This window comes from Ixodes scapularis, unplaced genomic scaffold (assembly GCF_016920785.2).
Source record: "Ixodes scapularis isolate PalLabHiFi unplaced genomic scaffold, ASM1692078v2 PGA_scaffold7__128_contigs__length_106722199, whole genome shotgun sequence".
NCBI lineage: Eukaryota > Metazoa > Arthropoda > Arachnida > Ixodida > Ixodidae > Ixodes > Ixodes scapularis.
The window spans coordinates 81809450-81832144 of record NW_024609882.1 but is presented as its reverse complement, the minus strand read 5'-3'; the positions used below and the strand labels follow the sequence as shown (position 1 = coordinate 81832144).

At 48.2% G+C, this 22695-nt stretch overlaps 1 protein-coding gene across 1 annotated transcript in view; it reads right to left on the bottom strand.

Moving 5' to 3' along the window:
- The window catches only part of LOC8035739 (high-affinity choline transporter 1), a 70951-nt gene extending 50287 nt beyond the window's left edge, over nt 1-20664 (bottom strand). The window contains exons 1-3 of the mRNA XM_040216980.3: nt 20631-20664; nt 5545-5736; nt 3386-3493 (exon numbers count right to left, since the gene is read on the bottom strand). Coding sequence (XP_040072914.2) covers nt 3386-3493; nt 5545-5736; nt 20631-20664 — 334 coding nt within the window. The remainder of the gene's footprint in view (nt 1-3385; nt 3494-5544; nt 5737-20630) is intronic.
- Nucleotides 20665-22695: the final 2031 nt, after the last annotated feature.

Genomic DNA, 22695 nt, shown 5'->3' with positions numbered 1-22695 from the left:
AAGCCTAAATTGTCGGGTGGTGCTGACGAAATTCCACTTTTTATGATTAAAGGCTGCTCTCGGCTAATAGCCCTCAGACTAGCTCATATTTTAACGTGTCATTGCGTTCCTGTATTTTTCCCGCGATATGGAAAAAACGAAAGTGGGGCCCATTCATAAAAAGGGCAATGCCCGTATTGTGTCAAATTACCGCCCTGTCTCACTTTTTGCTATTTTGCTAAAATATTTGAAACCATAGTGCAAAAATGTATTTTCTCCCATTTATCAAAGTATCTTACGCATCAACAGCATGGCTTTATTAGAGGACATTTCGTTGAAACTAACCTTTGTACATTTCTTCATTACGCAGCCGCGGTCGCTTCAAAAAGTGGTCAGATTAAATCGATTTACTTGGATCTTTGGAAGGCTTTTGATAGGGTTGGTAATTTTTTACTTGTACGAAAATTGGAACAATGAGGTATTGTACCTAAGCTTTGTGGCTGGGTTTCTATTTATTTTCCATCTCCTTTCATAGATATTAAAAGTCCGTTGTCAATGGCGCCTCTTTCCTGTACCTGTCTTCTTCCTAGCGTGTTCTTGCTGTATTTTTCGCTTTTCCAATGAAAAGTCGAAAAGTCAGGATTAGGCTTTCCCTCCAACATTAATTTCGGCAAATAAACAATGCCGACATTAAGTTCGGCAATTGATATATGGCACATTTGGCTGATATCTGGCATTGCGGCAATAATGTGGCAAGCCAGAAAAAGGGCATAAAAAACCTTCAAGGAAAATATTGTTAGGCTCTACTTAGGCGTCACTGGGATTGCTTAGCTTGGGCCCAGGCAGGCGTTTCTCAAACAGGCTTCCTGAAATCATGGGGCCATTTCGCCTTTTAACGATCTTATTTAAAGGGGCGGTGCAACAATTTGCGGACTTTGGATAAATAATTGCGGGAATTGATCACGGCCACATATGAAACGAAGGACCAAAAACCATTGTTTCCTACTTGCCCTAGTTTTCATTAAAAAAAATGAAAAAAATGGATATCTCTGGCACGCCTCAACTCAACATTGAAGCGGCACCAGCTTCGCCTGTGACGTCATTCGGAGTGGCGTTGGTTCCCGGATGGGTTCTTCTGGCTTCCGTTTCCCCAGCGCTCGCCGGCTCGCCGGGCTCGCTGCTCTCCCGCCGATTTCTGGCCAACATGGCGGCATGGGCGGACGGCCTGAGCGACGTCGAGCGCAACATGCTTGCGACGCGGCGGGCAGTCGAAGTCGAGGTCGAGACACCAGGAACAATAACGATACCACGATACTACGGACCATGACCAACGCACTCCGTCGAGCGAGGGAAAGACAAAACGTCCGGGTTGCTCGTGTAGCCGCCGTAGGGCGCCTCCGTCGTCGAGGGATGACGGCGACGGCAGGTTTTGTTGACTTGCGGTAGATGGCGCCACAAATAATTCTTACCCTTTTAGCGGCAATATTAGGCTTTTGAAGCGTTTCTGCATGCCTAAACAACAATATTTTTTTTAAACTTAACCTTAAATCAAGCTTACAATTGCCTAACACTATCACTCACAAAAACCACTCCGAATGACGTCACACCACAGGTTCCATTTGCGGCCACCATGTGGCCGCAGGTTGGGAAAAAAAGCGTTTTTTATTTTACGATTACGCAGCGAAATAGAGGTATTTTGGGGTATGGTGGCACTTTTTCTCTTACTTATGCCGGAGTAAACAATATAAAAAATACAAGTTGCACGTTCGTTCAGTGTTGAAATCATTGCACCACCCCTTTAACGAAAAAAAAAAACATTCTCATTCTGTAACACACGAAAAAAAAAGGTATTGTATCTGCACAGAGCTTTATCATGTTGAGCATTCTCACATGATGACGAATGCCATTAAAGAGTCATTAAAGATATGCGTTCAATTTCAAGGTCGTAGACTAACAGGCAGAGACCCCGTTCATTTATTTTTACGTTTCCAGAATGTCACTGCAGACCCTGCAACGCCGTATAGTTTTCAACTCTGGTAGTCTTTCTTGGCTGGACCTCTTCTGGACCCGTCTCGGTGTTGTCAGGCTCATGAGCCCATCAATGTGTTTTGTCCCTTTAAAATTGCGGTATCATGAGCTTTCGCATTTATTATTAAAAATATAATTCGCGTGTTACGGACCTCAAAAACAACATCCCAGGTTTGTGCACCTGTGGCATAAACAACTCCAAATACGCCTCCTCTAAAGCATATGCGGCCACTTGCTTAACGTGGGTGAAGCTTTGGCAAGCGTTTGTCAAATGACAAGGTTTCTGAGATAATATGCACTTTATACTACAAGCTGGACACCTGTCTTTACCCTAATCTACATGGTGCAATTTTGCTTCCGCTTTCGCGGGTGCTGCGTTGAGCATCGCATCTTCCAGTACCCCTCATCGCCGGACGAGCAAGGTCGCACTTGCGAAAGAGAATTTAAAATTGCACATGCGAATCAGACATTCAGAGTGTTTCTTCCTGCCTCAGCAGAAACATGACAGCTGTGTAGTTTACACAACGAGGCCTCACTCGACGAGCTTGTCTTCAACGTTTGGACGTTCTTGATGTTTCGATGCCACAATGAATAGCTTTTTCGTTTGTTTTCAAGTTTATATTGTTGGGCCACCATGCTTACTGGCTCTAACGTCAACTGCGCGTCAAGATAAATTTCTTCGGTTCGCTTTTGGTCCTGGAATCGCACGACAACGAGGACGCAGGTAATATCGTCATTGTGAAGCTCAAAGTTACATTAATTTCAGGAGAATTTAGATCTAAAACAAAATAAACAAACGTGCTAATGTTTTTTTTTTCTTACCTGAATGAAATTGATTTTGGTGATAAATGAGCGAGCGTCAAATTATAAAATGGTTTTCATAACCGTTTTTGCCTAAATCTTATCTCAATAAAAGCTACTCAGCAAGCCAATGGAAGGGTTGAATATAGTGTGCTTTCTCTTCCGTGTAGCATAATAACGTGTTCAACTTTTTGCAGGATCCATATCAAGTCTACGGACACCTCCGTTTCTTTCATCGGACTGGAATCAACGACTCCAGTCTTTGGATCTGGTGCTGTTCAGAGTATCTGGTAGTTAACAGGCGAAATGAGGGAAAGCCATTATGAGCAAAGTGGTTTCAAGTTGTCTATTGAATATTCCCGCCGATTTGGGTAACGCCTGGACATATAACACTTTTAGGACTTCTAGGCAGCTAGAGAGACTTGGGGATATTTTCCATTGGTAACTATTGTGAAAACCGTCGAAACCTTGAAGCATTCATAGCCGCTGCATTAATAGCGAACCACCATCCATAATGCGTGATCAACTTATTTAATTAATCTTCCTTACCGCTCTTTTCAAACATGCAAATACCCACCGAAGAGGAGGCTAAGGGCAAAGCACACCGGGGCTTGGCACCAGAGAACGCCCCTCACGGCGGTTTCCTCCACAATGCCGCTGAGCAGACCGCCGTCGACCCAGGTGGCTGCGCAAAGGCAAACACAATAAAAGTTCACTCCTCTGCTTTATGTGGCATAGCAGTAAGTCACTTTGACGGAGCAAAGTCTTTTAGAAAACTAAGACTCCAACACTAGTGGCCTCTGAAGACTTTTTTTTTACTTTTCAATTTAACGCAAAAACGCATGTCTGCTTTGGACTTAGTAAACTTCCCCGAGACGCTACAGGCAAGGTGTCACGCCTGATATGCGGCATTTTTGCTTTTCTTGTAAATTTAGCAGAAATCCTTGCTCGATAAATTTAACGTAATGTTAGGAAGAACTTTTGCTTCAAGATGCGGCACTTCAATCTGTGCATATTATTACCCTGATAAATTGGTGCATGCCGATGGACATATGTAGTTCGTGCAGAATTATGGATGTTAAAAGTTTGGTACTAATTCGATTTGTGTATCATATCTACCGCGAGAAATAGAGTGCATATTCAGCCCTGACAATTGCAATGTGAGGATTGGTACAGGGGCGAACCCAGCGAGGAAAGGACGAGGCTGCTTTTGGGGCTGAATCAATTGTTTGAATTATTTGGAGACGAGGCGAATATTGTGAAACAGAAGGCACTGTCATCAGTTAGGAGTTGGGAAACCGAACAAAAGTAGATGATTTTAAGACGGTCGCGGAACTAGAAATGAGTCATAAGCGTAACGTTTCTTGTTCTCGAAGAAATTCGAGAACTTTCATAAAGTCACCTGTAAACTTTTTCGTCAGTTCGCATCTCTCCGAGACACTCCAAATTTCGAGCTCACGATGGCAAAACCAAAAGTAAAAAGAGAAGATATTTTTCTAATAAAGTTTGAAAGAGCACAGGGTTAGTGGTCCTGATACTTGAGTTTATTTTTTTTTAATCTAGGGCTATTCACAACATACAGTTATACCTTTATCTTGTCGAGATTCGTTAACTACAATGCATCAATGTGCGTCCGGGCCACGGCGAAAAACAGCCTTCCCATTTCATAGGGTTGAGAAGGGCAGCTGAAGCTTAATGCTTCCCGAGTAATATGTGCAGGAGTTTGGCCCGTTCAAAGTGCCAACGTTTATTGAAGCAACAGGTCTTTGCAATGTTTGTCGTGGGAGAATTGGAATTTTCAATCACAAGGGCGGCTATGCCAAATGCAGCTGCAGACATATTTTACGATGCTCTTTAGTTTTTATTAATTCACTGTACGTTTTCAACAGGACATTATATAATCTAATTTTCAAGTTTGAAAATTTGGGAAGTCTGTCTTTCGCCGAACTGGAAATCTAACAAAATTAAACTCCGACAAACACGGATAAATGCCATATTCCCGGCAATATATAAACTAAATAAGAAAACATTCAGTTTTATAAGAAATGAGATTCGAAAAATGGAACTCTAGTCATAAAAGGAACAAAACCTTGCCAAGACCGAAAGGGGCGACTGAAAGTGTGTTTTTCACCAAGCCAGCGAAAAACAAAACGCTTTTTTTTTCAGTTCATTGCTACTTCGTCGGGTATAGTGCGCCAAAAGTAATTTTATGCAACATAAGAAATGAGTGCAAAACTGAAATACGCTCTTGATCATTCTGCTAATTGTTTAAGGCTTTCTTGATAATGTAAAACGATCAACCTCAAAGAGGGCCAACTTCAAGTCGTAAATAATCTTGTTTTCATTCTTCATAAAGAACATTTGCCAGCAGACTTGACTCTCTGTGTTTGAGTTCAATGCCTTTATTTGTAACTTTTTTTTAGGTTCTTGTTTACGACACAAAGATACAGTATGGTGACACTCTGATCAAAAAGATGCAATATTTTCTTTCGCTTGTTTTTCTTTTTACATTAAGCTAGTGTCATCCAATGCTGCAATCTGGTGAGATGCCCACGATCCGTGCACCAAACAGAAGGTTAAATTCGACACCCCCCGACAGCCTGTAAAAATATAACGTGAAAATCGAAGATACTGGACACGGGCTAACACTGTGGCGTAGTGAACCCTAGCGATGCGTGTTTCATGAGACTAAAAATTCCAACAGGAGACTGGTGACGCGGGGTCCTCGTGGCTTACCGATGATGGTGAACACACCGACAACCAGACCAACGTTGCGGCCTCCAAGCATCAAGTCCTCGCTCGGGTTTGCGCTGCGCCCCCGATCTAGCCTCCTCCGAGCGCCCCAGAAGCCCACTGCCACGATGAGCGCGTAGAAGAGGACACTGGCCACCAGGCCTGGCACGCTGAGGCCCATCACGTTTTTGAAGCCTAAAGGAAAAGGGCCAGATTGAAAAGGAAACAACTCGGACAAAGGGTCGCTTTTTGAAAAGGGCACGTTGCTGCTCACAAAGTAAATGGGATTACTTACAGAGCGATGGTGTGTACTCAAAGAGGAGCTCGCGTTCGTTTCTAGAAGGAGGCTCAATATCATTCAAGGTGGTCGTCAAAAAACTAATTAAACATGTGGAATGTTCAAGATGATTTACAGATGCTATATATATCCTACGTAAACAAATTTGACAGATATGTTTCTGTTAAGTTGGATGGACTATCTTAAGTCGGTAGCTCTAACGAAAATGCCTGCAGAAACCATAAGAAAACTCGCTCTTTCGGGGACAGCTTTGTTTATTTTTGAAGGTGACTTTAGGATAGAGACGGAATCCGTTACTAAGAAAACGGTCTGGCGAAAAAAAACGTCGGGGCTTTTATTGTATCATTTAACACTTTGGTAGGGTTACAGAGTTCAGTCAATATATCCAAGACCAGTTATTTGTTTTATTGACAGACGACTTTAAACGTGTTTTGGCTACTCGTAATTGAATTTCAGTTTGCACCTTCTTTTTTTTACCAGCCTTATTGGTAATTTTTTTCGCCCTATGCATGAGAGCCTTCCCGGAATATGAAATTGATATATTCTCAAAACATGCCCGCAGCGGGGCATACTTTATTTTATAAACATTACTGACCCACGGTTTAGCGCCGCACAGGGAATCTTTTGGGGATATGGCAGCCATTTTTTCACTAATATATTTCTGTATATACGCAAGGTATATAAAATAAAAAAAGGTGGATCAGTAGCTTTCTGTGCACGTACAATCACAAAAATTAAAAGAATCACGCAACCTTAACAACTTCTCTTCCGACCATAACTAAAGAACGCATATAAAATAATGGTGAAAATATTTTTGAGGTTTTCAGGATCCTGTATGTTTTCCAAGGGTCTAGTTTCGGTTCTTAAGAAATAATCAATACAATGCTGCTTTCTCTGGTCATTAATATTATCTGTAAATTATCTGTAATTCCTTATTGGTTTCGCACTACAGATTTTATCCGATATATTTTTTTAATATTCAAAATTGTTCAACCTATTTAGATTAGATTGGACTGGTTGCTTCTAATTTGTCGGGTGTTTTAAGGGAAAGCTAAAGGTTTAAAAAAAAATTTTGCATATGTTTATTTAAAGATTAGATGTTTGATAAAAATACCGTTGAAAGAAAAGTATTGATTTTTTATTTTTATGTTTGTTCTTACCAGTGTAAAAATATTTCTTATTTCTAAAAAAAAAGATGTCAGACCATTTTGAGCTGAAGCAATTTTTATTAAATAAACCAGTTTCTTCTAAATTAATAATGGTAGTTACTAGATTTGTTTCAAACATCATTAAATAGTGATTTTCTGATAAGAAATTGTTTGTCGATTTAATGTCAGTGCAGCTAAATTACGAGCCACTTCTGAATGAAGTAAAATAGGGGTGTCGGAACATTCGAGTTTAAATTGGAATCGAATATTAATTATCCCAATAATTCGATTCGAGTTTCGTAGTGCTCGAGTTTTCTAATAATTCAATAAATTTAATATTTTTACTTTTGGCGAAAAGTTCTGGATTATTCACGATGTTGTTCTAATGAAAACGTCATCACAGGCCAGTGCGGGATCCAAATCAAGGCTCCTGTCGGAATCCCTGACTAACAAAGCATTTCTGCAGTACATAGTTTGTTTCTTGTGTTCCTCGAACAAAGCAGTCATGCTTCTAGCTTGTTGGATTTGCTCGACAAAGTCCCGTAACCACGCACGCCGCTATTCAGAATTCAAAAATATTGCGTCCCCTGCAGCCAACTCCGTGCAGCCTAAACTAATTCATTGGGAAACATGTGTTAGAAGCAAAAATAATATCAAACGTCGAGAGAGCAGCAGCGAGCGTCGACGGCGGCAGCAGGAAGCGACGGTGCGTCCGCGTGACCGCTGGCTAGCGCCAGAATGAATGAGTCGGGAAAACCACGCTCAGCTCTTTCTGTACGACACTAGGTATGTCAAATATTCGAACTAGATTATTGGGAAGTGAGCTGGGGCGAGATTTACTAAGCAATGTCTCTCTGGCCTAATTATCTATCACACTCGGGGTAAGGATATACCCGAATCTTCTAGATGTACTGTAAAGCGTTCTTGTCCCAAGCAGCACATAAACGTGAAGAAAACGTCGAAAGAACGTCGAAGACGACTGTAACGTGACGTCGTGAAACGTCGAAGGTCCGGACGTTACCTACCTTCGACTTCGATGAAACCTTTAAATTTCCGCGAGAAAAGCTGCACAGAAGGTCGAGGGGACGTTCCAAATGACGTTTGTTGCACGTCACATGCACGTCTCAGTGGGCCGTAGCGTCCTCTCTCGACGTTTATGATACGTGTGTTTACGACATCAGGACTATCAGCGACGTTCACAGAACGTCGAGAAACCTTTTCAAATTACGTTCCCTTGCCGTCGTGGGAAAACATTCTGCCCCCTCCCATCCAAAAAAAAAAAAAGTCTTTTTTCAGTAATATTGCGAAGGCAAGTTTCTATCATGCAAGTATGAAGGAAGTAACAAAAACACAGGTTTTGTACTAGCTGTTTATTTGAGCATTTTCAGACACGAGATGCAATACGGAGTGCCTCCAAAAGACGTGCTTGGATGTGCCAGCCTCAAAGATATAAAAGAACACACAAATTCAGGTAAATAAATGAACAAGAGACGATGTCACGCAGCGTGGAATGTTCCACCGCTTACCTCGTTCTGCTTCTGATTAATGCGCTGACGTGCGTGCTTCAGCCGCCCCATTGCGCGTAGCTGGTACTCTCGCTGCGTGCACGGGAATGGTTTCAGAAGGGGGATCCCGTCCGCTGGGCATTCTTGATTGGGATCGTCGGAGGCTTGTGAAGCGCCTTGATCGGAGACTGGACTTGACGCGCCGTTATGTGCGCTGCCACTTGCTTTCTGGGGGGCGTCATTCGTATCCTCACAGGCACCTTGATCCGAGCAGTAGTACGATTCAACGTGTGAAGCGTTATGGCCTTGAAAGAGGTCCTCGAGCCGTGACTGAATACGACGGCGTTTTTGGCGATCACCGACTTCTTCCTAGGGGCGGCTTGAACGACTCATCCAATCGCAGCACTTATACTGTATGCAGACTCGAAAAAAAAAAATCACGGCGCCATAGCAGCCTGCCTCGTAGACCCGTAGATGTGGCGGCCGGTGCTAGTGACTGGCTTTCGGAAGAAGCTGGACCGGGTCCCAGAGCTGTTCTCTCCGAGCCAATTCGAAGAGCAGAAAATTCAGTGAACTATTTTTGGAACGACTGAGAAAATACATGCACCCGGAACTTACGCTTGTGAATTGTTCGTCGTCACTATCTTCCACCACTTTTCTCTCGCCCTCTTCTTGCCGAGTTTCCCGACGCATCGCATGGGGCTCTATGGAAATGCCAGCTTTCCCCCTCTCTCTCGCGCCGTGCCGGCCGTTTTTTTAGAGCGCAGCTCTTAGGGGCCCGATTCCAGCCTGAGCGGCGTCGGCATCGGCGTCGGCGTCGGCGTCGCCGTCGGCGTCGGCGTCGGCGTCGCCGTCGGCGTCGGCGTAACCGCGCGGTGCATCATGGGAAATGTCCCATAATGCACCGCGCGAGCCCCCCACCGGGGTCACGTGACCTCGTGGGAGGCACGTGACCCCCCGAGGTCACGTGAACCCGGTGCATCATGGGAAATGTCCCATAATGCACCGCGTGAGCCCCCCACCGGGGTCACGTGACCTCGTGGGGGGCACGTGACCCCCCCGAGGTCACGTGACCCCCCGAGGTCACGTGACCCCCCGAAGTCACGTGACTCCCCTGAGGTCACGTGACCCCCTCCTCGAGGTCACGTGACCCCCTCCTCGAGGTCACGGGACCCCCTCCTCGAGGTCACGTGACCCCCTCCTCGAGGTCACGCGACCCCCCCCCCCCGAGGTCACGTGACCCCCGCCGATGTCGCGTGACCCCCCGATGACGTCATCGTCACTGATGACGTCACCGGCATCCACAGCGTCATCGTCATCATCACTGATGATGTCATCGGCATCCACATCGTCATCGTCATCATCACTGATGACGTCACCGGCATCCACATCGTCATCGTCATCATCACTGATGACGTCACCGGCATCCACATCTTCATCGTTATCATCACTGATGACGTTACCGACATCCGCATCGTCATCGTCATCATCACTGATGACGTCATCAGTGACGTCACTGATGTCGTTACCGACATCCGGATCGTCATCGTCATCATCACTGATGACGCCATCAGTGACGTCACCGATGTCGTCACCGGCATCCACATCGTCATCGTCATCATCACTGATGACGTCACCGGCATCCGCATCGTCATCATCACTGATGACGTCACCGGCATCCGCATCGTCATCATCACTGATGACGTTACCGACATCCGCATCGTCATCGTCATCATCACTGATGACGTCATCAGCGACGTCACTGATGACGTCACCGACATTCGCATCATCATCGTCATCATGACTGGTGAAGTCATCAGTGACGTCACTAATGACGTCATCGGTACCCGCATCGTCATCGTCACTGATGACGTCATCAGTGACGTCAGTGATGACATCATCGGCATTGGGGTCACGTGACCCCCCAAGGTCACGTGACCCCCCTGGTTAGTTTAACCCCCCCCCCAGTGCCCTTCCCTCCTCCTCCTCAAGAGCTGCGCTCTAATTCGGCGTTACAGGGAGTTGTAAGCGGCTTTCACTTTTTTCTTCTTTTTTTTCTTCCTTTTTTTTTCGGCACGTAAGTACGGACTGGACTTGAACGCTTTTGAGACCGTCATCTGGGCCATTCAGGGGTTGGCATCATGAATGTCAATTCCCACAAACCGTTCACAGCATCTACCGGATTTCGTCATTGCCGGACATTTTATTTTTATTTTTTTTTTGAGTCAACTCCAAAAATGCGCAAGTGTGCAGTGAAGTTGTGCTCTGATATACTGTGTGTTGGCGTGCGATTTTCGTCTGGGTACGTCACCAGTGGCAACGAAAGCCAGATCTGTAGTGACAGTCACCGTGACAAGACTTTGCGCCCCGATCTACCGAAAGCGCTAAGGCGCTGGAAGTTGGTGTTAAGGATGAACTGTGATGTTGATGCGAATTTTTTGGTTGTGCGCAGGTGAGCATGGGTTACAAAATACGAAGAGAAATTGACGAACCTTAAAACAATCTCAGGTGGTCGCGGAGCAGTATGGATGCTTCTTGGAAAGGATGCAAGCCTGAAATCACCTGGAGAGGGGATAGTGTAGCGGCTCCCCTGAGTCGCGTGCCGGGGCCCAGGACCCATGGAAGACGAGAACGCGTGTGCAAAATTCAAGAACGGCACAATTCGATCCGTTCTAGATGGGCTTCGTAACAATATTTTAAACAAACCAAAATTATAACAAGCACATCTAAAAGGAATGATAATTCCAACATGCATTCATATTATTTTTTTCTTCCGTGTACATTGAGTTTTGTAAATGCCCTCCTTAGCGTCATCGATGTGCAATTAGTAGAATTTTCAAATCCGTAAATTAATGTATAAACAATTAAATTTATGAACCTCTCAAAAATTATGTTTTGTTTGCGGTTCTTGAGCACTTGAGCACCAGGGATTCTGCGGCTGGAGATGGAGCTCGAAAATCTAAAAATGTCGAACAAAACGTGAGTGGTCGGCGTTGCCAGCACGTCTTGTATGACGTTGACGTCATTTAGGTGTGAACGCAACGTCGCTGAAGCGTCACTGACGCGGCAATAATGTAACGTCCCACCCTGGACTTTGTTTTAACTTCGAAGAAACGTGAGTGTTCGACGTTGCTAAAACGTCTTGTCTTGACGTCGTGGCGACGATGACAACGTTAAAGTTGAAGCGTGACGTCGCCAGCACGTCACGGACAGGACGATAATGGAACGTCATTTATGAACTTCAGTTTAACGTCAACGAAACGTGAGCGTTGGACGTTGTGAGAACGTTGTGCATCGACGTCGTGGGAACGTTGACGACGTTTGAGTCGAAATACAACGTCAACACAACGTCACTGATTGGACTCTAATGGAACGTTATATAAGGACGTCACCTCAACATCGAAAAAACGTGATCGAAGTCATGCGGGACGTCACGGACGTAGGGGACTTTTTCTCGACGTCTTCACGACGTTTTGTGCTGCCTGGGGTAGGTCATGCGCACGGCATTTCTCCCCCCTTTGAAAACTTCATCGGCCCGTTGCCACTTAAACTACATTAACACAAGCTAAACCAAATAACAGCAATCCGCAAACTGCGGGGTCGTCTGAACAATAACTTATACTCCTTCATATCGAGCGTAAGACGGCTTGAGGCGCACGAGGTGCACCACTTCGGGTCGCGGCTGGCGAAGTCCCGACGGCCGTGTTCCCCCCCGCAAGCACCACGTAGTTCAGGACTCCGAGGCTACGGAGCACCTTGTATGTTTCGTGGCAGCGCTCCAAAAAATTTTCGCTGATGCCGCGGCATCGTATCGGTCTCCGCACCGACACTCTATCTCCCGGTTCCAAACGAAGTTCACGTCGGCGGAGGATGCACAGTCTAGCATCGACACGTTGTTGGCCTTAAATCCGCTGGCAGGTCAGTTGGCACGCCTCCTCTGCTCGCTGACTGATCACTTGCGCGTCTATGCTCCCGTGCTCCACTGGCTAATGGGGCAGCATCGAGCCAAGCATTGTCTTTATTTTTCTGCCACGAACCAGCTGAAATTTTTTACTCCAGTGGTTTCTTGAACTGCCGTGCTAGAAGCAAACGTGACGTGTGGCAACACCGACGCTTCGCCCCACGTCTTGTGCTGCACGTCAACGTACATAGAAATCATGTCCGCAAGGGTATTGTTTAGCCACTCCGTGAGCTCGTTGGTTTGCGGATGGTACATTGTGGTTCGTCGGTAACTGGTTTGGCTGAGCCGAAGGAACATCCGCGCAACCCACGTTGTCGGTTGTTGTAGGCGATAAATGTGGTCGGCTTCACTGGAATGGTAGCATTGCGGGCGTAGGTCAGCGGTTCTCCGACATGCGCCTCCCTAGATGCCGACTCTTCTTGGGAGACGAGCTGGGGTTGTTCCCTCTGGCGTCTAGCGTACCGGGGAACAGGCGTGTCACGTCAAATAGGCGCCGGGTACTGCCAAGCCACTCGCGGCGACCGTCAGATCAGGCGGCGTAGGTCAACGCCGGTCTCCCGTGGCTGCCACGTTGCTGGGAGCTTCCTGCTGCATCGTCCTACCGCTCGGGTTCATCGTTGTCGCTGCACCACATAGCAACGGCGAGTTGAAAAACTATGAAACTTTGTACTCACAAGACACGACGCATAACTACTGGACCACGTAACGACGCTGCAGTTCAAACTGTCAGAAAGTGCAACCGCACCACTCAGCCTTCAGTGAGCAGCGATGTACGCGGCGTGGTTTCGTTTCGCTGGGGCACTCACAGCGTACCCTCGGTAATAGCCGCGCGACTGGGCGCCGGTCGCGTTACACGGAGTAGGTACGGGTCATGGCAATTCAATCAACGGAATAAAACCTTAATTGAAGGCAAGCAATGCTATTACATTTCGACTTCGTCATCATCAAAACACCGCATAAATACGTTCCCAATTTTAGTATCTTGAACCTTGTGTGTAAATGTCAGTATTCGTATGCGATTTCGCATTCAAATTTTTGGCCGCTATTCGGCACTATACGACTCGAGTTCGATTCGAATTCAAATTTTACTATTCGCACACTCTAGTGATAAAAATGTACAATATGATACCGGTCTACACAGCCTCATACCGGTCACCGGTATAACCGCACCATTCACCCCTAAGCATATCCCAAGCAGCACATAAACGTGAAGAAAACGTCGAAAGAACGTCGAAGACGTCTGTAACGTGACGTCGTAAAACGTCGAAGGTCCGGACGTTACCTTCCTTCGACGTCGATGAAACCTTTAAATTTCCGCGAGAAAAGCTGCACAGAAGGTCGAGGGGACGTTCCAAATGACGTGTGTTGCACGTCATATACACGTCTCATTGGGCCGATGCGTCCTCCCTTGACGTTTATGATACGTGTGTTTACGACATCCGGACTACCAACGACGTTCACAGAACGTCGAGAAACCTTTCCAAATTGCGTTTCCTAGCCGTCGTGGGAAAACGTTGTGTCCCCCCCACAAAAAAAAAAGAAAAAAAAAGTATTTTTCTAATATTATTGCGAAGGCAAGTTTCTATCATGCAAGTACGAAGGAAGTAACTAAAACACAGGTTTGGTACGAACTGTTTATTTGAGCATGTTCAGACACGAGATGCAATACGGAGCGCCTCCAAAAGACATTCCTGGATGTGCCAGCCTCAAAGACATAAAAGAACAAACAAATTCACGTAAATAAATGAGCAAGAGACGACGTCACGTGGCGCGGAATGTTCCACCGCTTACTTCGTTCTGCTTCTGATTAATGCGCTGACGCGCGTGCTTTAGCCGTCCCATTGCGCGTAGCTGGTACTCTCGCTGCGTGCACGGGAATGGTTTCAGAAGGGGGATCCCGTCCGGCTTGGCGTTCTAGATTGGGATCGTCGGCGGCGTCTGAAGGGTCTTGATCGGAGACTGGACTTGACGCGCCGTTATGTGCACTGCCACTTGTTTTCTGGGGGGCGTCATTCATATCCTCACAGGCACCTTGACCCGAGCAGTAGTAAGATTCAACGTGTGAAGCGTTATGGCCTTGAAAAAGGTCCTCGAGCCGTGACTGAATACGAAGGCGTTTTTGGCGATCACCGACTTCTTCATGGGGGCGACTTGGTCGACTCATCCAATCGCAGCACTTATACTGTATGCAGACTCGAAAAAAAGAACCACGGCGCCATAGCAGCCTGCCTCGGAGACCCGTAGACATGATGGCCGCTGCTAGTGACTGGCTTTCGGAAAAAGCTGGACCGGGTCCCAGAGCTGTTCTCTCTGGGCCAATTCGAAGAACAGAACATTCAGTGAATTATTTTGGAAACAACTGAGAAAATGCGTACACCCGGAACTTAGGCTTGTCAATTTTTTGTCGTCGCTATCGTCCCCCACTTTTCTCTCTCGCCCTCTTCTTGCCGAGTTTCCCGACGCATCGCATGAGGCTCTCTGGAGATGCCACTGGCGTCTCTTCTGCCTACCTTTCGCCTTCTCTCTCGCGCCGTGCCGGCTGTTTTTTTTTTTTCTTTTTTATTTGTGTGTTTTTTTTTTTGTCAAGTAAGTGCGGACTGGGCTTCAACGCTTTTTGAACCGTCATCTGGGCCATTCAGGGGTTTGCATCATGAATGTCAATTTCCACAAACCGTTGACAGTATCTACCGGATTTCGTCATTGCCGGGCATTTTATTATTATTTTTTTTTTTTGAGTGAACTCCGAAAATGCGCAAGTGTGCACTGAAGTTGCGCTCTGATATAGTGTGTGCTGGCATGCGATTTTTGTTTGGGTACGTCACCAGTGGCAACGAAAGCCAGATCTGGCTTTCCAGATCGGCTTTCGATCATGGGTCCTGGGCTCTGGCGGCACCCCTGAGGCGCGTGCCAGGGCCCAGGACCCATGTAAGACGACAACGCGCGTGCAAAATGCAAGAATGGTACAATTCGATCCGTTCTACACGCCATAGGCTTCGCAAATGAAAACCGTAAGAATCTTTTAAACAAACCAAAATTATAACGAGCACATTTAAAAGGAATGATATTCCCAACATGCTTTCATATTATTTTTTTTCTTCCGTGTACACTGAGTGTTGTAAATGTCCTCTTTAGCGTCATCGATGTGCAATTAATAGCATTTTGAAATACGCAAATTAATGTATCAATAATTAAACTTCTCAACCTTTTAAAAATTAAGTTTTGTTTGCGGCTCTTGAGCACTGTCACCTTGACCACAGTGATTCTGCGGCCGGAGATTGAGCTGGAAAATCTAAAAGCGTCGAGCAAAACGTGAGTGGTCGACGTTGCCAGCATGCCTTGTATAACGTTTACGACACTTAGGTGTGAACGCGACGTCGCTGAAACGTCACTGACGGGGCAATAATGTAACGTCATCCTGGACTTTATTTCAACTTTGAAGACACGTGAGTGTTCGACGTTGCTAAAACGTCTTGTCTTGACGTCGTGGCGGCGATGACGACGTTAAAGTTGAAACGTGACGTCGCCAGCACGTCACTGACTGGACGATAATGGGACGTCATTTATTAACTTCCGTTCAACGTCAAAGAAACGTGAGCGTTGGACGTTGTGAGAACGTCGTGCATCGCCGTCGTGGGAACGTTGACGACGTTTGAGTTGAAATACAACGTCGTCACAACGTCACTGATTGGACTCTAATGGAACGTTATATAAGGACGTCACCTCAACATCGAAAAAACGTGATCGAAGTCATGCGGGACGTCACGGACGTCCGGCATTTTCTCTCGACGTTTCCACGGCGTTTCGTGCTGCCTGGGATGCTGCTTTTGGATTCACGGATACTCAGGTAAACGATACGGGTGACTCGGTATCCGCTGCCGTCACACGGCATCGGATATGGTTACCCGGTACCGGATACGGGGCATGTGGGATCGGGTTCGAGACTAGCCACCTCTATACTGACAAAGCCTGGCAGATTGCCACGAGACGTCGCCGCCGAAATTGAAAAGGTAGAGCGGCAGACAATGCTGATGATGATGATGATTTTATGGCTGTTCCCTTTGAAGCGGGCGGTTTGAATAGAAATCGGACCTAGCCGAATAAAAACGGAGAGAAAAAAAAATTGCACTACTGTTGCATTCTTCGCCCCCAGTCCTCTAGCCTTCTTTTAGTCCTCTTGACTGCGTCGCTGCACTTCCAGCTGGGCTGCAGTGCCACTGCAGCGCGATTTCAGTCCGCACTGGGCCAGCACACAGCATCCCTGCCTGTGTCCCCAACTCGGAAGCCGAGGGCTTCTGCCAGAAATTGTTCGTGTGATTGTGCCTCGTCTAGATGCAGCCCGTTGTCTGGCGCCTGGCCCCAATCTACCGGGTGTCTTGGTACGAGACTTGGGCAGGAGAGCACAATATGCTTGATAGTTTCCTCGGTTTCGCCACATGCCCGGCATGATGTTGATTGTACCTGTTGGTCAAAACGCTGCCTGTACACTAGCGTTCTTAGCCCTCCCAAGCGTGCTTCAAAAAGCAGGTGGCTGCCCAGGCTATTATCATACAGGTTTGTCTCTGTCGATATTTCATTTTTCCAGCGGTTGTACACTTGCAGGGTTGACTTTGAGCGGGCCGCCTCCGGCCACTCTACAGCCTCTTCCTCGCGCACTCTCTTCCGCACCTCCAGTTCCCACTTTTGCTCTGTAGTGGCAGCCACGGGCACAGTAAAGAAGCCATATTTCTTTTCCAGCTTGTACAGTCGCTTTCTCCACTTTGTCTGTATCCCTGTCAAGTGTATGTACACAAATAGTCGTTTGGCCCACCGTCCTCGGTCAATGAGTCGCAGACGCCCGTCGTAGCCGATCTTGCTAGCTGCTTCTCTGGCTTCAAACGATGACCATCCAAGATCTCCTTGGACCGCTTCGTTCGCCACCATGCCATGGCAGCCTAGGGCCTGCCTCCCAACTTCGCGCTGCCGGCGCTCCAGAATGTCCCTCACGTCTCCACTAATGCACACAACAGCATTAGCAAACGTTAGGCCAGGGACCATGGCTGCTTTCCAGAGTTCCCTTGTAACCAGAAATCGATTGCAGCTCCATAGGTTACGCTTGCGACGGACACTGGTGTTTCGCACGGCCGTCTTTCTGAGGTGGAGATGGTGTTCCGCTAGGTATTCTGGCTTATTTGTGAGTAGAATACCCAGGTACTTATAGGTGCCTTGCAGGGGTATTCGTTCGCCCTTCAGCACGCAGTGACCAAGACGCGGCACTTCAGGTCCGGCTAGTTGCACGACTGCCGACTTTTTGCTGTTGAAGCGAAGGCAGCACGCATCCGCCTCTTCTACACAAATGACTAAAAGCTGCTGTAGTGACTCTACACTTTCCGCTGTAAGTACGATGTCATCCGCAAAGGTGAGAACTGGTAGCGTCCAGTTCACTGGCTCTCCTTTTTCTAAATGGGCGAAAGAGAATCCTACCCCCGACTGGAGCAAGCGCCTCTCTAGCCCCGACACATAGAGTATATATAAGAGAGGAGAAAGCGGACAGCCTTGTCGTAGACCTCTTGTTACAGTCACTTGCTCCGATTTGGTACCATTCATCTCTGTTGTCACCGCGTTGCCCGAATGCAGGCATCGGACGAGGGCCAACCGTTGCCGTGGCATGTCTAACTGTTCTAGGTGCTGGAGCAATAACTCGTGGGGTACACTGTCGTAAGCTTTCGCAATGTCAAGGAAGCAGCACAGGAGTTTTCTTCCTTCCTTGCGGGCGACCTCAATACACTGGGTGATCGTAAAAATGTTGTCCTCCAGTCGGCGACCCCGACGGAAGCCTCCCTGCTGCTCCGTTAACACCCCATTCTCCTCTGCCCATGCTGCCATGTAATCTTTCACTATATGTGCGAAGGCTCTGTAGATGGTGGAAGTCACTGTAAGTGGCCGATAGTCCTGAAGATGTTTTCGGTTGCCTCCCTTCTTAGGGACCAAGACAACCCGACCAAGCCTCCAGTCTTGGGGCACAGGCTCTGAGCCACTGAAGATTGCACTGAAGATCTCTGCCATCTGCTGCCTTGTCTTCGTTCCCATCGATTTAAGAACCAAAGCCGGAATCCCGTCCAGGCCCGGAGACGTAGACGTCTTCAAATGCGCGAAGGCCCGTAAGACTGTCACCCACCCGATGACCTCCTCCTGCGAGTGTTCTGCTGTGTGTATCGTTCAGTTGAGAGGATGTATCCTCTTCGGTGGTAAAGTTCTCCCTCAGGTAATCCGAGAGGTGGGTGCCAAGGTTGCTAGGTTCCTCCCCTGTGCTTTCATCAATAATGGCTGCGTCCTGGTCTCTACCATCGAACGTTCCGAGGTAGGCCCAGAACTTCCTCGGTGCGTCCCTGCCGCTGCATCTAATGTCCCGGACAATAGCCAGATCCGCAGTCCTTATCTTCTGTTGGACCAACTGTTTAGCACTGTTTTTCAGTACTCGATAACTGTGCCATTTTTCGTCAATCTCGTGTGTCTCTCCTGTACGGAGCGCCATTCGGTGATGCAGGTTAGCCTCCTGCCGGGCATGGATGGCTGCCTTGACCTCACCATCCCACCATCTCTTACGTGGTCTGCGTCCAGCGAGCCTTTTTGGTGCGTGTCGCTTAATCAGGTCTTTAAGCACTGTGATGTAGGCTTGATATCCAGTCGCCTGTTTCCTGCTTTCACTGTTCTCAAATGTCTCCATGATAGTCGCCACTGTCCGCTTGCTCAAATAAGTTCGCCGTGGGCGTTGATATCGTTCCTGTGTCTTTTTCCAAGCGGCCTCGCTGAAGTCCAGCCTGAGGCGATTATGATCACTGCCAAGGCTGTGCTCGCCGCCCTCGTCTATCAAAACTCGAGCAATGCTTTTCCCGAGACGGTGAGACGCTAAAGCATAATCAATACAGGTTTTGCTTCCTCGAGCGCACCATGTGAACTGTCCCTCACATGTTGACCGCAGGTTGAGTACCTCAAGTTGCAGCTCTTCCGCTAGCCATAGGAGCCGCCGCCCATTACTGTCCTCCCACCCGTCCAACTCATTAAGATGGCCGATGAAATCTCCCATGATCAAAATATTCTTACCGACGCCGAGGGTCTTCGCATCACTGGCAATACATGTCACACTCGCTTGGTTCTCATCCTCCCGCGCACTTCCCACAGCAAGATAAACCACGCACACTGCCACTGGATACTGTAACAGTTCTCCTGTCACCCAGATGTGGTCTTGGCAGGTCTTGTTTTCCCTCTGCCAGGATGCCGAGCTGCGTGATAAAATTCCTACACCCCCTCCTTTTCGCTGACCTTCCTGCCGGTTGCACCCGGTCCACTGCCAGTCAGGGTGAATAGGCGGTTCCTCAAGGTCACGAAGGTGTGTCTCTGCAACCCCAAAAAGCACGATGCTCTCAGTGTCCTTCGCTTGATAGAGCTCCTGCCATTTCTGCTCCCGTCTTGCTCCCTGGAGGCTGAGAAACCCAACTCTTTCCGTCACCGCGTTTTGGTGTTTCCGCCGTCTTCTCCTCACAACTCGGCCCTTCACTACATCACCGTCGTTACAGCGTCTGGGTTGTCTTACTTCTGTCCGGTGGTCTCGAGCTGCCTCCGAACAGTCTTGGCCACCGTTGCCTGTATCCATGGGGGTGGGTCCAGTGGATAGCACCCTGGTATACTCGAGTTGCGCACAAACGGGCATAGCCCCATATTCATTTGCTGTGGGTTCGGCATCGGCACCCATGGTGGGTCCATGCAAGTTGATGGTGGCATTTGTCTGAGATGGAGGCACGTCGATACCGGGACCGCTGGGGTTCTTTCTCTGGATGGTGCTAATTCCCCCATGAGAGACTTCTTTTCTGGGAGCGCGCTCCCCTGCATTGTGGCGCATTCCATGATTGGCCGCACCACTTGACCCCTGGTGTCCGACTTGAATCTCGGCCGTGGGGGGTATCTAATCCAGGTCTCTCTGGACGGCGATGGAGCTTCCGGTCTGCTGTCGTGCACCTGACTTCCTTCCAGGCCTCGGCGGCGTACCTGGTGCTGTACTACTTCTTCTCTATTTTGTGTCAGGCTTTTTTCGTCCAACTGCTTGGGATACCAATGACCTCCTGTGTTGCTTCTCCTCTTCCTCCGCTCGCCTAAAAAACTTTTCGCGACTTCTGCTAAGCGGCCCGTCACCACGTGGGTACCTTCTTTATTGTAATGCAGCCCGTCCTTCTTCATTGTGGCTGTGATCGCTAGGTCCCGAGTTAGGTCCACATATTTGGCTCGTATTTTTTGCACATTTTCTTAAGCCTGGCATTTAACAGCATAGCTGCTGCCTGCATCTCCTTGCCTCTGCTCGTAACTTCGGGGATAGAGCAAACCACCAGGGCACCTTGTCTCGTTCTCCACTTCTTTTCTAAGCACTCCACAATTGCATCCGGTTGGTGTCCTTGCAAAAGGTCGTTCATCCCAATATGTAGGATGTACATCCTAGGAATTCTCCTCGCCTGTCCTTCATACTCTGCGATCATTGCATGAACTGTTGCCACAGTCGCCGTTCTGTTCATCAGTATTTCAAAACTTTGGTAATCTGTCATCTCTCCATGAAGAGTCTGTGCAAATTGCCCTACATTGTGGTCTCCAGCAATTAAAACCTCCCGTTTTACGCCCCAGGGTGGCCGTACGAATCGCTGGGTGGATTTTTCATGGCTCATTAAGGTTCTGCACGTCTCCCTGTTGTTACCTGAGGGACACAGGAGTGACTGTCGTCCTAGTCTGTCCTCACTACCGTCAGCTCTATTGACGCCTGAGGCACACTTTGGGCGCGTGTCATCCACGCTCTTCTTGTTGCTCTCGGCTTCTTGAGCTTCATTTGCTTTCTCCACGCCCCTAATACCCAGTAAATCTGTCTGGGACGCCTGCGTTTTATGCGCCGAGGTAGAGAGTACCCCCTGGTCGTCGCAGGTGTCTTCTTGTGACGCCACATGCAGGTCTGCTAACTGATCATTCAGCAACCTGTGGAGCCTTGTTTCGAGTCCCTCGCATCGGGCCATCAAACTCAGCAGTGCTTCCTTGCATTCCAACCTTTCTTGCCACATATTTTCAAGCCTCTTCAGCCGCGGAGCCATCTGGTCAAATTTTTTCCTCTCTGCATCAGCGTGTTGTAGACGATTGGTCAGTTCGCTCATTTGACTTTCGAGCTCTTCAAGCCTAATTTGCTGCGATGTTTGTGCACACTCGAGTGACGTGCAAACACTGTAGTTATAGCCTGCGCGCTCCTCTGTCCACCCCCCGCTCACAAGCCCCCTGTCTGACGATGACATGTTATCTTCGTTGGCCTTCTGGGTCATCTCTTCTACTACCAGGTCGTAGGTCGACGCAGACGGGTGAAGCTGGTTCTTATCTGTACCTCTGTCCTTGTGTTCGTACAGACTTTCCTTGGCAGTAGGTCCAGAGTCCGTGAGCGTGTTGGTTTCTGGAAACTGCACGGGGGTATGGCACTGCAGCCCGTCCTGGCCCTGTGCATCCCCTAGCAGCGTTGGGGGGGGGGGGGGGGGCGGAAAAGCGCTGTCCCGAGCCACTATTGGAGCAGATGTCGTCTCGGTTAAGAGCTCGTCAGCACAATCAACATACTCTTCCGTGTCGACTTTGACTGTCATCGGGAGACTCCCTCCATCTTCGGTCGCCGCCTCAAAGCTGCCCGGGAGCTCCTGAGACTGAAGGTTACGTTGGACATCGGGCAGTGTAGCCGTAGGAGCTGCCGTGATATCGTTGTTTTCGGAAGTCACCTCGTCTTCCTTTGCCATCATGTTGCGGCTGCCCGGGGACTCCAGACTGGAAATGACACCATCCAGATCCTGCGGAATGTCCTTGGGAGCATCTCCAACTGTTTGTAGGCCTTCCACGAGTTCACTCTTGTTGCCAGCGGTGGAGGGGCCCCGTGCCTTCAGCACCCTTTTCAGATCCTGTACCTTCATCGCTGCGTTCGCCATCGGAAAGACGGAGCTGCGGATCCGTTTTTCCGATGTAATGTAACGGGCGCCCCGCTGCGGCGAGACGCCGAAACACACTTATCCCGGTCAATGGAATGTCCGCTCGTGCTTCTCGCGCTCCTCTGGCTACCACTTCTTTTCTCGTCGTGTTTGAAAAGCACGTTTCGGGTCCTCGCCGCTGCAAAAGTTGTGCGCTGAATACCAGACTCCACGAGGAATGCTGTGTGCTACCAGATCTTCGCACTCTAAATCCTCCACCGGTCACTCTATTGCTCCG